At 36.0% G+C, this 18,557-nt stretch overlaps 1 protein-coding gene across 16 annotated transcripts in view; it reads right to left on the bottom strand.

Annotated features, from left to right (window-relative positions):
• Positions 1 to 18,557, bottom strand: part of WDFY3 (WD repeat and FYVE domain containing 3) — a 251,256-nt gene that overhangs the window by 99,919 nt on the left and 132,780 nt on the right. For 11 of the 16 annotated variants that reach the window (XM_070262304.1, XM_070262301.1, XM_070262300.1 and 8 more), the window contains 8 exons: positions 16,584 to 17,041; positions 15,046 to 15,129; positions 10,585 to 10,762; positions 9,557 to 9,771; positions 7,232 to 7,344; positions 4,467 to 4,698; positions 2,925 to 3,025; positions 2,554 to 2,772 (listed from right to left, as the gene is read on the bottom strand). In XM_070262304.1, the coding sequence (XP_070118405.1) occupies positions 2,554 to 2,772; positions 2,925 to 3,025; positions 4,467 to 4,698; positions 7,232 to 7,344; positions 9,557 to 9,771; positions 10,585 to 10,762; positions 15,046 to 15,129; positions 16,584 to 17,041 (1,600 nt within the window). The remainder of the gene's footprint in view (positions 1 to 2,553; positions 2,773 to 2,924; positions 3,026 to 4,466; positions 4,699 to 7,231; positions 7,345 to 9,556; positions 9,772 to 10,584; positions 10,763 to 15,045; positions 15,130 to 16,583; positions 17,042 to 18,557) is intronic. The other 5 variants (XM_070262308.1, XM_070262309.1, XM_070262307.1 and 2 more) reach the window with 1 other exon arrangement.

The following is an 18,557-nucleotide window of genomic DNA, read 5'->3' as shown; positions in this document are numbered from 1 at the left end:
ATCTACCTTTTCTAAGTATTCAAAAGAAGGAATGGACAGCAGCAGAAATCCAAATGTTAAAAACTCATTCCTCCTCCCAAAAAATTTCAAAAAGAGCTATCTGTAACCGTGTAACTTTAAGGAGACCTACCATTTTTCAGTATAAGCAAATAGGAGTAAATATACTCAAAGTTAAATGTTTAAGTTATATGAAGAAAGAACTATTAAAAAGCATTAATTTCTATTTTTGGGATCTTAAAATATCTGCATATACTGAAATGCCAAGATTATATTTTAAAATGACAATTCAGAATATATATCTAGTGATGAGTTAAGACTACGACGAGGCAGAATCTTATCCACAGGGGACCTAACACAGGTTCAGAATTGAATTAACTAGGTGAAAAGCATGGTCAAACAGCTTTGAAAGGCCTGGTTTTATAAACCAAAAGATGCGAAATAAAAGATAAAAGATACGGGCGAAACCAGAAACTCTTCCCTGGTTAATAGACTGAATCTTCTCGAGGACTGCAAAGCATTATTACTTATGAAACTTTCTGAGAGCTCCACATTCTGACTCAGGCTTAAACTAAGACATATCCAGCTTTCAGTGGTATGTAGGGTATCTTGGTAAGTTAACTGGTTTCTGACAACTCTTGTTTACCTAGACATCTTAATGGGCTACAGCAGTTCAGAGGATGGATCCTTGTAGTAGTAATACCATATATATTACTAATGTATATGTTACTATAATTTCTGATATATGGACTATAGCAGGCTTGCAAATTACACTTAGTGAAAATGATACAGAGTTAGAAACCATTTCCCTAGCTTACCGAAGTATCCTTGGATCTACTCCTTAACTCTTCCATTAAATTCTATCCTCTTTCTAAATTCTCCATTATTATTCACTTTCTCACTGTTTCTGTTTCAAGCCATCCATATTTCTTTTCCTTTATTCTTCTTTCTTCTCATTCATTCATTTATATTTTTAAATAATATTTGTGGGCCTAACATGTACGAGGCACTGTTTTAGGTGGCAGGGCTGCTTGGAATACAAAGATAATAATGTGTGTGGGAGCTTACAGTTCCAGTAGGGTAGACAGACAAAAATAAAATAAAGAATTAAAATCTATGAAGTCTAGATAAGTGATAAAGAATATTAAACAAAGGCTATGATAGTGGGCATACAGAGGAAGGGAAGATTCAAGAAATATTAAGGAGGCGTAATACAGTAAGGTTCAGTGGAAGGGATGGTATTTTCAAGGTTGACCTGAGGTTTCTAGCTGGGTTCAGTGTCAGTGGGGGTGTCATTTACCAAGATGGGAAAACAGCAGGAGATGGAGGTTTTATAAAGAAGAAACATTACAGTCTGAGTTGTTTACACGAAGACTATTCATATGAAGATGTCTAATATGCAGTTGAAAATATGAGGACAAAGCCCAGAACACAGACAAATATGAAAATTTTAATTTCAGAGTCCTTGGGATAAAAAGACCTAAAGTCTACAAAAATGGATGATGTTTTTCTCACAAAGAGCAGGTTGAGTACAAAGACTAAAGATGAAACCTTGGAGAATATGAATTTTAAGGGGAAGAAGGAAAAGAAAGCTGTTGAAGGAAATTGCAAAAGAGAGGTCAGAGAAATAGTGAAAAAACAAGAGAGTGGGTATCCCAAATTGCAAGACTGGAGATGGTTTTAATTAGGAAGAAAATATCAACAGGATCAAACACCACAAAAGGGTCAAATAAAGCGTCCTAAGGAGAATTTTAAGGCAGTTACTATACTGATGCCTAACTCGGTGCTAGTCACGATGAAGACGACTAAGTAAGACAAGAAGCCTTACAATCTAATTGAAGAGCTAACATTGCTATTCAATTAATATTTGAATACTAACTACATGTGAAGCAATATGTGGTATTATTTTATTTAGTTACTTAGAAGATGATAAAAAGGAGGTGTAGCTATATACAAATGCTTATATTCAGAGCAAAGAAAATTCAGTAGACTGAGATTTATATTTTATGTTATTTACATCATTTAGGTAGATCTTCACAAATGCCTTGAGTTTAAAGTTCTCCTGCACAGCAAAGTCATGTTATAGCATGTTGGAGGGAATTGTGGAAATAGGATTATTAAATGGTATGCATTAAGTCTTGAAGGTAAGCAACGGATAAAGTAATTAAAATGTTATTGTGTCTAGCACAGAGTGGCACATATGGTAGGCAGGTGCTCAATGAATATTCATTAGTTAAACAGAATTCACAACCAATGAAAATCCTTACTATAATATATCAAACAAGCAACCTGTTTCCTAGCAAAAGCTGTTATTTCTTGGCAAGTAGAGATTAATCCTTATTTTAGGAACTCTCTCCACTCTTGTCTATCTAAGTCTTCTTTGAAAGTTCCTTAAAATTCACTGGTAAACGACATTCAAGATTTCACATAACCTGTTCTATTCTATACTAATTTAAATTGGAAAATAATTACCAGCTGGACCTTAAAAATGAATATGAAAATAACGTTTAATATTTTTACTAATGACAAGAAGCAGAAAGAAAGACAGATCCTGACCATAGTTCTGGAGCAGCTCCTCTTTGGTGGAGACAATCAGGGATCGGTCTTTTGCTGACAGAACGACGGCAAGGCACACGTAATGCTGCTCCGAAGAATTTGCTCGGCGCACAACAGTTAGCAGTCTGACAGGGTGGTTATTTGGAGGGGAACTAAAATGTTCAATACAAAACCAGCTGGAGTAGCTTAAGCCAGACGGAGGAGGGAACAATCTTTCACCTAAAGTAAAAATAGAAAAATAACAATGAAAAAGTTCGTGTTGACTCACATTTACATTAATAAAAGAAGCCAGAAAAAAAAAAAAAGCAATAAACTCTAAATATAATCGACTGAGAAAAAGAATCTCATAGGCAAAGAAAAGTAGTATTTACCAGAACCAATGCCACTGACCACAGCCCCATCAGTAAGACATGTTGTGACGGCATTGTTTGTAGGGGCGTTATGAGGGGCCAAGCTGGGCAGGAACAGGCAGCTGTGAGAGAAAAGACAAGGCAGATATCAGAGCTCAAGTGTTCTCATAAGCACTGTGCACTTACCATGTTGAAATCAATTGCCATTATTTAAAGGTTACTAGAGATGAGAGATCACAGAATAAATCTAGATGCCTGACAAACTCCTTCCCTTCTTTTAATTATGTAAGACTATCAAAAGACATACAAAATTTCTAACAGCATGATTTTAATTTAAACTTTTAAAAATCAAAGTATAATTTGCATATGGTAAAATGCACCAGTGTATAACCCTGTTGAATACATTGGGACAATTTCTGTTCCAGATTTTTCCTGTTCTGTTTCTGCAGAAAAATTTCCTTGTGCTCCTTTCCAGGGAGTCACTCTCCTCTGTTGCCACTGTTGCGATTAGCTTTGCCTATGCTCAAATATGTCTTAATCCACTGTTTGATAAGAACCTATGACAACGTTCTTAAAATACAATTTATAGTTTTACCTATTTATTTTTTTAATTTTTCCTTTTTCTCCCAAAGCCCCCCAGGACATAGTTGTGTATTTTTAGTTGTGGGTCCTTCTAGTTGTGGCATGTGGGATGCCGCCCCAGCATGGCCTGATGAGCGGTGCCATGTCCACGCCCAGGATCCAAACCGGCGAAACCCTGGGCCACTGAAGTGAAGTGTGTGAACTTAACCGCTCAGCCATGGGGCCAGCCCCACAATTTATAGTTTTAGATCAACGTATAAGAATCCCGCAAACAACTAGTATAGACAAAGATCTATTCTATTAGCATTTGTGTCCATTTTGAAGCTGATGGACTTTATAAACTCTTCTATAATCTCTATAGATTCTTTATTGTTGCTTCTGCTGCTACAGCCTATTCTGCCACTTAAAAGTGTTTCCTCATTTCATATGTCAGTCACTGAATATTTATAATGTATAAGATACTTAACCTAGGTAATTTGAGGGAATGAATGATGATAAAACCCAAAGAGCTTTTAATCTAATTTTAATTTGCATATCAGCTATAAACTTATTGTACTAAATTAGAGGTTGGCAAATATTTTCTGGAGAGGGCCAGACCACACATACCTTATGCTTTGTAGACCACACAGTCTTTATCACAACTACTCAACTGTGTCACTCTAGCACGAAAGCAGCCATAGATAATACACACATAAATGAGAGTGGCTGTGTTACAATAAAACTTTATTTACAAAAAAAGGACCGTGGGCCTTAGACTGCTGACTCCTATACCATATCAATTTATTCAGTATAATAAATAATTTAAAATAATTAAATCTAAAAACCTTAAAATAACATGTTCAAAGAACTTAACCATCTGAAAATAGACAATATACAGCATATTTTAATCAAGTAGATTTAAAACCAAAGATCTATTTGTCAGAGGCAAGTATGAGGCATAAAATAATACCATAAGGCATGGCTACCTTGCAAATTCCTTACCCAAACCCTTCTAGGGATGTGTCAAATTCAACAAAAGCTGGAGTAACTGATGACCCATGAAGTCGGATGTCATGTGGGGTTGTCATGGAGACCAGACACTTCACCCTGGTTAGGGGCACAGTACTTCCTTCTGCAGATTTCACCAGGCTCTTGCTTATCCGGTAATGGTTATCTTCATGTAAGCTGAAAACATTATCAGAACCCAGACCTTCCAGAGATGTGACCATACTACCTGTAAATGAAAGAAAATCTCTTGGCAAAAATATGTGGATTTCTATAATAATGACTTTACAAGGCTGATTTATTTTTAAATACCACTCTTCCATTTTAATATACAATAACTATTTTTAAACACCAAAGCTATTATCCAGTTTTAATGTACTTTTTTTTTTTTTTTTTTAAAGATTTTATTTTTTCCTTTTTCTCCCCAAAGCCCCCCGGTACATAGTTGTATATTCTTCGTTGTGGGTCCTTCTAGTTGTGGCATGTGGGATGCTGCCTCAGCGTGGTCTGATGAGCAGTGCCATGTCCGCGCCCAGGATTCGAACTAACGAAACACTGGGCCGCCTGCAGCGGAGCGTGCGAACTTAACCACTCGGCCACGGGGCCAGCCCCCAGTTTTAATGTACTTTATGTTCATTTTAAAACTTAAATAGCATGTGTTTCTTTTTTTACTTATTATTAAAGTAATAAACACATTGCAGAAATGCTGGAAACTACAAAGTATAAACAAGAATAAAAATCACCAATAACCACCATCCAAGTCACTGTTACAGTGCAATTTAGTTCTAAATTACAGTTAGTGATGTTTATAAAAACCAGATGACACTTTTATTTCACAAAATTATTTCTCTTTGAGAAGAAAGAAATATATTCTAGAAGCGTTATAATGGAAAGAAACAGGTCATCTTTCTCACACACACATAAGAGATAAATAGCAGAAACTTGTGTCTCCCATTTTCTCATTTTTAATTCTTCCCTTACAACTATTAAAATTAAATAGTGATCACAGAAGTACTTTAACTAAAAAATTCCTATATGCATGTAAATGATAAGTCAAGAATGAAAAGACAAATATTAATCAAACTGCTCTATTTTTCAGGAATACGTTACAAATGTAATGGAGAAAATATTCCCTCTCAAGATACTACATGAACGTAACTGTTTCCCTCTTACATGTGCTAAATATTGAGGCAACCAAAAAATATTTCAATATTCTCTTAGAAAAAGGAACCGTTTTTGTTTCTACTCTTTGCAAAGGAAATCACAACTCAATTCTAAAGAACTGTGTAAAGTACAAAACAACAATAACAAATATATACTTATCTATCTAGGGGATGCATATTCATTGATAGGAAAAACTGCAATACTTTCTGTTTTCCGATGAAACTGTGTTGGACATCAAAAGATGTTCAAGTTTCCAAACACAGTATTCACTAAGCACTGATGATAATTTATAGGCAGAAAAATTACGATTGAAATAATGGTTGAAGGTTATTTATTCTTTCTGATTCTCACCTGAAAAAACAAAGGGTTGAACTGAACGATCACTACGTCCTTTCAGAGCAGCCATTCCACTTTTCTAAGTTTTATTTCCTTCCTGCTTCACTAGTAATAGTCATTTCAATCCATCAAAACAAATGCCTTATCTCTATGGCTAACAATGACATAAAGTGAGTTGTAAAGGCAAAAAACAAACAAAACTACTGAATTAACATTGGGAGGAAATCCAGTGCGACGAGCTCTCTCCTGAGAACACTCTCCCGCCAACTCTGGAGGGGATGGAATCTGTTGCCTCTCCCTAGTCCTCGCCACACTGGTTGGCAGTGCCCACGTTCGGCTACAATGCATCATCATTCCATCAGTCTAATGTACAAACTCCTCCTCCTTGAAGGCTCCTCATCAGCATTACTATCACACACTTCACTAGGAAATCTCCCATCTGTATTGTTGGAATTTCATTCTCAGTCCTCTCTGCACTAATTCTGCCAACGGACTGGGGGATGTCAAGGTTCACATGAACAACCCATCTAACACCTCACTTCTAGTTCTACAAGCACCTTTCCTCCAATGAGCTTCAGCTCTATGTCACTCCAGAGCCACTCTCTGGGCCTGGACCTTTTCTTTGCTTGTTTCACTGCTCCAATTTTGATTGCCTTTATCCCACTCCATTCTTCCAGTTCTCTCATTCCTTTTCTCTCACTACATTTGCTTTTTGGCCTAATTATTGTTCTCCAGTCCAGTGACCTATCCCTTTTCTCCTAGCCTATCACTAGCTGCTTGGGCTTCACTTCTTTCTCTAAGCAGCCTATACTCCTTGGTCTATCTCTTCAACTACTTTGATCAGTACTTTTAATTTCCTATCCTCCATGTCCTCCAGCAGCAGCTGTCCTACAAACCCATGGCCTGTTAGTAATCCAATCAACCACTCTTCAGCCCAGGCAGCAAAGGCTACTAGAGAAAGGCAAAGAAATTATGGCTCCTCTGAGAAAGAGGTAGTCCGTCTTCCAAGCCAACAGTTATTCTGCACAACACTCTCATCTCTTTTGGATCTTGCTTACATCAGTGATTCCTTCTCCATCTCGAACTGTTCCCTTCTTCAGTCAGTCAAGCAGACGTGTTTCTTCATTTAAACAACAAACAACAAGAATAAAACTTACTCCTTCCTTTCTTTCACAGTCAAACTTCTTGAAATAATATTCATCCCCTACATGATTTTCATTTATAAAATAAACCAAAAAAGATAACTTCAAAGGTCAACTTACTTGTCATCTCTGGCTCATAACTCAGTGAACTTGGTTTGTGGACCCGATACTGTTTTAGCAGTTTTTTGTCCCAGGCACCACAATTCAATGGACTTGCCAAACGCAAAAACTCCCTAAAGAAGAAAAAAGTAGAGTTATTCCTTATATAATTCATAAGCCAAACACACAAATAACGGGCTTTATTGAGTTAAAACAGACTGGTTAAAATACAAAAGACATCCAAACAGTTATTATAAACAATATACAATGTTAACTTTACATTTTAATCACCAAGCACTGAGAAGAGCACAGAATATTGTGAAGGGCTAGAAAATGATATCTGGGAGCATGTTCTCCCAGAATGAATGCACAGAAATACACTGAATTGTCTAGGAGTTACAGTACCAGGAGTCCTTCATTCTAGTCATTTATGGCATCAGGTAAAAGGGAAAAAAAAAAGAACAGAATACTTCTATATCAGAAAAAAAATTTTTTAAGTCAGGTACCCTTTGCCATTTTTTCATGCAGAATGCGATATGCAATTAGTTTAGAACTAACGGCTTAGCGGCAGCAAGGTATCTGTACCACCATGTGACCTTTTCTTCTGAGAACTCATTCATTGTGAAAACTGAGCATTTCCATTGCTTACTCTCTTCATCTAACCAGGCAGTATAAGTTACTTAGTAAAATACTAGTATTAGGTATGAGACTGTCTAGTTTTAATGTATATTACCAAAAAGGATCAGGAGAAAATCTCCATGCTATTTTCAATATTTTAAGTCTCTGAATATATCTACAAGATGATGGATGAAGTGAGTAGACAGTATGTCTTATTCATCTTGATATTATCAGGGCCTGGCATGCTGCCTAGGACAACAGTGTTTACCAAATGTTTACCACATGGGTTTTTCTTATCCATCATTAGTTTGGAATTAGTTAAAAAATACAAATTACAACTAAAGTTCAACAATTTTTAAGAAAGTTCCCAGAAATTTTCAGAAAAAGGGGTACTCTAACAGCAGAAAAAGATTATTTATAAAGAGAGCTGCTTATATTCTGGAAGTGACAAAATACATGAGTGTATTTTTGTAAGGAAGGACAAGATTATTTACATATTAAATCTGTTTGGTAAGGCAATTTCAAGGAAAATATCTTTTAAAATGGTTCATCCCCAAAACACAGATCATTATTTCTCTTGCATTAAAAAGGTCATTTATGGGGCCAACCTGGTGGCACAGTGGTTAAGTTTATGTGTTGTGCTTCAGTGGCCTGGGGTTTGTGGGTTCAAATCCTGGGCACAGACCTACACACCATGCTGTGGAGGTGTCCCACATACAAAATAGAGGAAGACTGGCATGATGTTAGCTCAAGGACAATCTTCCTCAAGCAAAAAGAGGAAGACTGGCAACAGATCAACACATGTTAGCTCAAGGCCAATCTGACTCCCCCAAAAAACAAAAATAAAAATAAAAAGGCCTTTAAATATGTATGTATTTTTTGAATGGTTAAACTGTTGAAGGTATGCCCATACCATGGAATATAACTCAGTAATAAAAAGAAACCTACTATCAGTACATAACAATTTGGATGCATCTCAAAGGCATTATGATAAGTGAAAAAAGTTAACCTCAGAAGGTCACAAATTGTATGATTTCATATCTATATCAACAAAATTATCAGTGACAAAATTACGGAAATGGACAACAGATTAGTGGTTTCCAGGGTTTAGGGATGTGAAGGTTAGGGGTTAGGGGAGTGGGTGTCACAATAAAGGGGTAGCACTAGGGAGATCTTTTTGATAGCTTGATTGTGTGGTGGTTACATAAATCTACATGTGATAAATAAAAGGGAACTACAGTGTACATGGATACATTGTATCAATGTCAGTTTCTTGGTTCTGATGTTGTACTATTGTTACATAAGATGTAATCATGGAGGAAACTGGGTGAAGAGGACACAGAACCTCTCTGATCTTTACAACTTTCTCTGAATCTACAAAAAAAGTATTTCTTACAAGAGTTCTTACCTATAAAAAGCTCTTAAATACAAAGTAGATGCAAGTCACATAAATGTAACATGACTATTTTTGAAGGAAAGTGAGAGTTTGCTAGATTCAAGTGGAAGAAATAACCAATGGACAGAAACATCATTTGTTTACTAATAACTAGATTTATCTGTTTATAAGTCCTATATTTTGAGCATTTTGTCAACTTTTGCTGTGTTTTGGTTTTTCCCACAGATAACTGAATATATGCCTACTAAAACGAGAACTCTTAATAGAAAGACTTTAGGAACTGCCACTACTAACCGTGGCCCATTTGAATGCGAAAAAGAGCATGCACTGACCTCAGCACCATGGGCTCCAGGGCCTGCGAGGCTAATCGTTCAAACATGCGCTGGAGGGGCGGGTGCAGCGAGTGGTCCTCGTCAGCCAGCGCAGCACTGCAGCGCTGCAGCAATCGTGCATGAAGACCAGCTTCACACATGACCTGTTGGTTTCTTTCTGTATGCACCAGGGATTGTAAAATATTTGCCACGGCAAGTTGAAGGTCCAAAGCATGCTACAGTTAACAAAGAAATCCATGCCACAGGGCATTCTTACTAAGACAGGTGATAGTTCTCTCCACATGAAGCACACCTTTTAATATGACGTTTCTATATGCTGCAAATTACACTCATGAATTAAGTAGTTGACTTAGAGTGGTAAGTTAACTCAAGACCAGGGCTAGGCAAACATTCCCTATCCTCATTTTGCAAGAAGCATACCCAGCTGGACTCTATTCTCTTCTACATCTTATATATTACTTGACTGTATAACTAATAGTATTTTTATTTTTATGGAAATAGTGGGTGGAAAGCCTTTTTCATGTGGGTAAATCACCAGTTTAAAGGAATGCCTATTGTTTACATTTGTGACACTTTAGGGCTTAGAGGCCATACAACATTTTAACAAAATTAGTCACCCAAACTCCAGTTCACCCAAACACTTGAGTGCTACAAGTCAAAACAGACAAATAACCTCAGAGTGGTATCTTCAGTCATTTTTCTTTCTGTACTATTTTCTTTCTGTACTAACAATTTCCACTGCTGAGCAGGATTTATAAGGACAAACAGAATTAATTTCAGCACCAGAAGTAACTGTCCTGGTTGCATTTGTAACAAATGAATTGTACTCTAAAACGTATCTACCTACCATTCATTAAGAAAGTTAAGATTTAATAGAGAAATCCTATTTTTCCTTTACTTATTGTAGCACGTGATATGGAATGCTTCCACACCACTTTCTTTCTTGGCCTCACTCCCTTGCTCATGCAGTCACACTCACGCCCTTTCACTCGTTAAAGATGGGAAGGAACCAACATCTCCAAGCTTACTTCTGGCTGTGTCATGGACCCAACAGAGGCTAGCAGGTCCAGCATAGCGAGCATGGCTCCAGGGTGGATGACAACGGCATCAGAACTCTGGAGCGATGAAGCTGCCACATGTAGTTTCAGGTCAGCAACATTTTTAGGAGGGCAAATGGGGGGAGTTGAAACAGCATGATATGCATGCCTATAAAAAAGAGAGAAGGGTAATTTGGTATTTAATTCCAAGCACATTCCATGTTCATTTTCTTGATCTTTTGTTATGTTTATCCACTGATAAGCAAAAAAGCCTTGTAATTCACGGATGGGTTACAAAGCACCTTAAAAAGTTAGTATATAAAAAAAGCAATACATCATCAATTCTTAATAAGTCACATATAGACAATTTAACTAACAATTCTTCTAGGCTTTTATTTCTCTTTACCATTTACTGTTTGGACTGTTTCATTAAAGAATGGCACCTGTACCAGAAGATGTAAACAAGTGAAATCATAATGATTCAAAGCTCTAGGAAAGGAGACAGTTCTGAAAATAAGTGATGAGAGAGCAAGTTAAATTCAATCCCTTGATGAGATTTTCTTTTGAAATTACCTATGTGTTTTTAACCTTTCCTTAAACCATGGGTAACATAAACAAGAACTAATGAGATCAAAGTGGCCTCCTCTATAACTGAGTCAACTGAGGCCGGGTTGGCTCAGAAGCTTGGCTACCTGAGCATAAATATATGAAGCATCAAGGGAGTTTTCCTTCAGTTTATTTGGAACTACATTCACCTTTTGCCTTGTCCCCCTTACCACTGAAAATATTCATCACATTTTTTAAGAACTTAGATGGCATATTTTATGGAACAAGCTTCTATGAAGTAGAAACAGCCATGTCCTAAATATATAACATTGCTTCTCATCAATGATCTCCACTTTCTATTTCATACTATTCTACTTCTACCTTTCATGAGTTTTGCACATTTTGTATCTTGGCACTAGGAAACACACGCTCGTGGCTTTGGCCTAGGGGAGCTCTTTGTTCAGTGAATCCGTTTCAGCGTCCTGTTGTCTAACGCTGAGCTCTGACACCGGGAGCAATGCAGGTTCAGCTTTGACACAAGAGCAGCTTGGGAAACACATGCTTGAAGTCAGCGATTCAGTAGCAAAGAATTGGCACTGCCTTTTTTTTTTTTTTTTTTAAAGTACTATTCTCTTTTTAACAGAGATTCTAGAAAGTATTCAGCTTCACTTACGAAAAAGCACATGGCTCTGTTAGTTTAATTAAAGTCAGCATATCCTCCACCCACGCGTGTTTCCACTCCGTTTCTTTGTTGTGTTTGCTCAGAAAGATTTAATTTCTAAACTTACTAAGCAAGATTTCTAAGTGCTTATTACCAATAGGTTCCCTCCTCCTAAGCTGCTCCCTTTATTCTTTAAAATATTTTACTCCATCTAGGAAAAAATATTATAATACCTCTAATAGTGTAACAGGAATTTAAAACCATTCAATTAAGAAATTTTATTAAAACTGTTTTTATTACATAGAAAAAAATAACTGAGATTTGAGAAAAACATAGATTCTAATTGCATATTTTAGTTAAAGGCCTTTCAAAATTATTTCTGAGTTGCCAAATTTATTATGGATTTGAACTTAAACTATGGATATACCCACGAAGAAACCTTTATGTCTTTGTAAACCAAACTCTTTACTAATATGTAACTGTTAGAGTAGCAAACTTTTTCATCTTATGCAAGAAAACAATATTCTGATACAGGAATTGCATTTATTCTTCTCAAACTAGAAAAAGATTGCAACGTTGCAGAAATCTAAAACATGGTATTTATTAACTAAAATTAGGTCTATTTTCACAAGCATTATATAACGTTAATTCTTACTTACTAAGTCACTTAAAGTATCACCACAGCTATTACCACTTTTTAAATTTAGAGAGTATGGCAAGCTTATTAAATGGATAATTTTCAAGCAAGAACTAACCATTTGCAAAGACAGGATAAAATGACATTTCAAAATTTACTTAATTTTTATGTTGCAGTTACTTTTAAAACTTACAGAAATTGGTACTTAATATTTCAATCTAAATTCTCATATATATTTAAGACTCATCTATCTCTCTTGGGAATATATACTTAAATATTTAAATTTTGAATTTGCTTTGCTTTAATTTCCAACAAGTGTGTACAGGCACTAAGTAATGGATACCATGTTTGAACGATAACTAGTACTCGCCACCTTTTCCTCCATTGCAGATACACCCTGGAGTCCCTGGGTTATTTTTCTGTATTTTGTTTTCACTTTCTGTAAATCTGACTGAATACTGTTCAGCTACAATCCTGTTCCATTATTCTTTCTGAATAATGAATAATAATTAAAAAGGTTATGCGTTTTGGTTTCCCAAATATGAGGTTTCCTACTTCTTTGTGCCCCCAATTCCTAAAATAATTAGAGAAGAATCTCCAGGATTTTACATGCCAGACAAGTAGCGTAAGCTCAAACTTCCTTAGCATGGAATACTCCACAAGCCGTAGAATCTAATACAATGTTCGTTTCTCCTTTTGCCAAGAAAACAACCATGTTTTGCCACAAGAAAAAGATGCCCATGAGCTGATGTAATTTGTTGAGAAGTCTAGAAATTAGTCTAATTTCAAAAGTTACCATATTTGTGAAATAAAAACATTGTTTTCTTAGTAGCTTATGATTCTTATCACTGAGCAAAATGTATGTAAGCTGACCAGAATGGCAACCTGAAAATGTCAACAGTGATCTTATTATCAGCAGGAACAGTGACAGGAGCTTCCTTGGGGTAACATCAACCTGTAAGGCCGATTAGAATTCCTGTGGATAAGACTCATTCAACCAGGACTGCTGATCAGTGACAGTTTCCCCTAAAGTCACAGAAGTGGCATCCTGACATGGGGCCATGTTGCCAATGACGACAAAATGTTTGACTCTAAGTTAAATAACTCTATGATATGGAATAAAATGCTGTTCTCCCTTTGTCAAATTACCATTTAAATAAATAGTAAGTTCTGACGGATTTTTTTAAATGTGTTCCTTTAATCTGTAAATTTCTATGGAAAGTATTATGTGGTTTTTGATTAATATTTAAAGAGAATTAAATGTTTTAAGACAGCAATTTATAAGTCTTTATCACTTATGGTAGAATCATAAAATACAATTTTTTAATAATTAAAACTATTTAGTAATTGAAAGTATTTTTCCAACATCCTCTAGTTCTGTGGGATAGTGAGCACACAGGAATCTTCAAACACAAAGAACACCTTTTACCTAATTCATTTTAGCAGCAGAAAAATACACTAGGTCAACTCAACTTGATTTTATGGTCTCTTGAATTAAAAACTTCTGCTCTTAAAAAAATTAAAAAGAAATAGTAGCTTTAAAATACAAACATACTGAACAACACTAGGTTCATTTAAGACTATTCTGAACTAGGCCATGATTTACTGGAAGAAAATGAGCTGTAAGCCCCACAGTAAATTTAAGAGAAAAAGGAAAATATTAAGTCGTTCCATACACCTAATGGATATTACGATTGAAATATACTGAAATACAGGATTTGTAACAAACACTTTTGATCCAATAACTCCAGCTATATCCAAGTTTCAAAATCTGAACAAGAGAAATAAAATTGAATAACAACACAGCAGAAGCTCAAGATTCATTTTTAAAAGGCCACAATGGAAGAATATTACATGATGTAAGCACTTGTACTTGGTTATGAGGAAAACAGGGGAAGGAAGAGTATTCGGTGCCAACTGCACAGACTAGGATCATTTTAAGTACAGGTTGCAAATGGAATCTTAACTGGGTCTCAATTGCACTCTTCTCAATCAACTACAGGTTCTTTATCTTCCTAAGCTTTAAATTCAAGGCTGGCTAGATCAGCTTAGAAAGAAATTTACACGGAACTGATGAAAGCAAGGGCTGGCTTAGGTTTTTATTTACTTTTTCAAAGCTTAGCTGTGACAGATCTCCATGAGAGCATCACATTGCAACTGGTTGAACCTGACTGAGAAAACACGTTTCCTTGCCAGTGCTGCAATGGTCATTCTGGACTAACAGCAAAGACCAAAGGATGCTTCCAAGCACATTTGAAGTAAAAAGAAAAAGCAGAAAAGTACTCTCCTTAAAGATACACTAAGCCTCCATTCCCAAATTGATTTTCAAAAGATATGCCTGCTCTAAAAGCAAAATGCATATTTTAATCTAAGTCATAGAGTTCAATGACAAAACTCCACATGTGCTTTACGTCTTCATAGCATCAACACATTTACTCTCATAAAAATACTCAAGAGTAGTTGACAACTTTAAAACCCACAAAAAAATCAAATAGAAAGTCAAAAAAAATGTGAAGTTACAAAGCACAATCATCATATTAACATTTAATTAAACACAGAAGGAAAAAACCACACAAATGCAGATTGACTTCTGTTATAAGATCAGTACCTTTTCCTGGACAAAGCTGGTGTACCCCAAGGAGAGGGGAGAGAAGACTCACTTGTCAGGCAAGGAGGAATCTGCTCTGCACGACTACAGACAACAAAACAGACAGGGTGGTTTAGAGAGGTTAGAAGAGAACACCAGGTTGGCAGCTGGTTAGTTTCACAAGAAATACCAGTAAAAGCCTAATAAGGAATATCCTCCATACTCAGTAGGAACAAGGAACAAGACTGCAACACATGCACTGAGGGAGACAGAAAAGCATGCTTAAGGCAGATGCTTATCCATTAATGTTGACATTTAACACATTTGTTAAACAGAATCCTGTAAACCCTGTTTCTGACAAAGCAAACTAAAAATAAGGTATATTAACTAGGATAAGCAGGAAACAAAGGAAAAAAGATTGAATCTGAATACAAATTTCAAATTTAAACAGCTTATTCCTAGAACACTACACTATCCCATGTTTCCTGTTAGTTAACAATATATATGCATTTTTATTTTCAAGACAGGAAAACTGGAAAACAATTTTTCTCACATTACCAGGATTTTCTTATCTAAATATTAAGGCCAAAGAAATATTAAGAAGCAAGAAAATATCTCAGTAGATATTTCACAGCACAGGAAATAAAGCCTATTAGAAGCTCTTTCCAATAGAGTTACTTGCTTTATTTATGAGGGCATTAGAGAAACAATCATTTATTTTATGAAATAAAACTATGCTAACTATTAAAAGTGATAATGCTTGGGACAAGTTAGCAGTATGATTATTCTTACATTATTTTCAAAGTGAGAACTTAATTGAAACACAGTTTAAGAACTGAAAATAAGTAATTTAGGTAAAGTGGCACTCCCACAATCTCCCTGAGAACTCTGGATTTCCTTCATCATAGATTTTATCATGATCTATTGTAACTGTTTGTTTATGTGCCTGCACTTAAGCTAAAGGATGGCCAGGACCAAGGCAGTCTTGTGCTGAGCTGAACCCTCAATGCCCAGCACAAGGAAGGGAATGCAGCAGGCGTTCGCTAAGTACTTGCTCAGTGAAGGAATGAGTAAACAAGTCTGATGGACTCTTGAACTACTGAGGTCTCCTAGGGAGCTATATCGTTTTTCAAAGATTATGAAAATTTAAGAATGATTATGAATGCTGTGAATATATCATCTGTCTGGAAATACATATAATCATAAGAATGTTCTCCTACTGATAACTAATATCAATAAGTCCGGATCACCTAATATCGTTGAGAGTAAAGAGGAAAAGACAACAGTAAACATCACCATTAAAGTAAATTTCACAGAAACTGTTCCATTAAGTACTTTGAGAGCTAACTGGCCCGAGATTTATAAAAAAGACACAGAGGTCTACGTTGAAAAACTTAACATCAGAGCAATAGTAATATTCACAAATAAAGTGACAGATGAGCAAATAAGAGAGAAGATTCCTTTGTTTTCATTTTTTCAGGTTAACTAATCATTCAAGCCTTACTGTTGAAGTCATACACAGTATGCTCCTTAATTCACAGCACAGAGCAGCACCATACCTGTCAAAAGAATCTGTGGCTACTTTGTAGAGATAAATAAAGAGTTTACTGCAGTTCTGTAAAGTGGGTGACACCGAGTCCATTGAGATGACGTCTTCCTCTAGAAGTCTTTGAAATGGCTGTGTATTTGAGGGGAAGACATTCATGGGGCTTATTTTTCTTAGGTCTGAAAAGCAGCCAAGAAATCGAACGGCATCTGCCAACTTCTCATACTGAATCTCTGTTTTGAAGAAATGAGAGTTGGCTGGCTCATAGCGCATTGCTGCAGTCAATGTGCAGAACACAGTGTGGAGAAGTTCAAACACTTGATTCTGGTTCACTTTCTCCCAGCCACTCTTGGGGGGTGAGCTCAAAGATCTCTCCATAGCAACAAACAAGGACGTAATGTACACAAATCCTCCAACTTTCCTAAAAACTGTTCTTGAACGATGGCTTTCTCGAAGGACTGATAGGAGGGCCTACAGGGGACAAAAAACAAAACAAACAAAAACAAACATAATTCAAATTAAAAGAAAAAAACCATACGTGAATGTCAAAGGGGAACACCATTCTGTAAACATCTGATGTGAATGTTTCCGTCATTTACCCAGTAAGCAGTCCTATGAAGCATATCAAATACTTTGCTAATTAAAAAATTCCATATTAAAGGCAGAAGATAATTTTAGGGAACACTATCATACACTCCTTTTGATAGAATAAGGCTAAGTCCAAATCCTGGCTGAAAAGCTCTTCATGTGTCTTTGATGGATAATGACATCAATGACTTCAGTGATTTTTACAAAAAATCTTAGTAAGTAAAATACATATTCTAGTATAATTTTATATAATCATGAAAACTTACAACTGTGTGTGTATACAAACTGATTTATTCTAGAAGGGATCAGAGAGATGGTCAGCGCGGCCAAGACCTGCCGTATCTCAGTTCACATAAAGTGGCCATAAACTGATGCTCTGGAAAGAGGTGTCACTTCAGAGGATACACCTTCTCTCTTGCAAAGTGAATGGGCGCCTGAGGCCCGAAGGCGAGCTCTTTTGCAGAACAGCTTAAAGTGCTAAGAAATAAAACCTGAAGGCCAAACAAGTAAAACAATCTCTCATAACTACCTATTATTTTCTGAACTGTCATACTTTTAATTTAGCTTAGTATTCCAAAGAACACATTATAAAATTACCTAACATTTTAAGGGCACTTACCATGCACTAGACACTTCTTTAACTGTATTTATGCACTAGCTTGTTTAATCCTCTCAATAATCCAATGCCTTAGGCACTAGGCTCACCCCTTCTTTATAGATGAGGAATTGAGGTCCAATGTGTTGAACAGCTTGATAGAGACTCTACAGCTCATACAACGGCACAGACAGGATGCACACCTGGCAGTCTGACCCCTATTCACACACTCACACACGACACTATCCTGCCCAACAGCATTTTCGAATGTGTCTGCAGACACACAGGCTCCTTTTCCCTGTTTCAGCAAGTGCAGCACCAGGGGTAACTAACAGTACTCAAGACACAATTTATAATCTTCCCAATCATTACATTTGAAAAGGCTATTTTATTAAAATATCTCACACATTTCTAATGGTATTTCAAGAAGGGAAAGACTAAATTAATATATATAATTACCTTTTTGAAATATACTATTTCAGAAATTTTGAAGATTTCATTGTATGTACCTATACCTTAATTTATTACTTCAAAAGATAGGGAATATGCAATCTGTATATGTAAATAAAATTCAAAAATACAACGTATTCCTTCCATTATTCTGCAACCAATGAATTTTCCTTTTATCAGGATTTGTTAACAATACACTTTCCATATCTTGTCAAATTTAATAAACTGTACTTATACTTGCAGTATTGACTGATATTAACACAAGACTTCATAACTTTTTTTCCTTTTAAATATCTCCTAACCTAGCCTGGAGATTAAATGTAAGGGCTAGAGCCAGAATGCTTGGGTTGAAAT

Source organism: Equus caballus, chromosome 3 (assembly GCF_041296265.1).
Source record: "Equus caballus isolate H_3958 breed thoroughbred chromosome 3, TB-T2T, whole genome shotgun sequence".
Lineage (NCBI taxonomy): Eukaryota > Metazoa > Chordata > Mammalia > Perissodactyla > Equidae > Equus > Equus caballus.
Note: the sequence above shows the minus strand (reverse complement) of the source record. Positions and strands in the feature narration are given on the sequence as shown.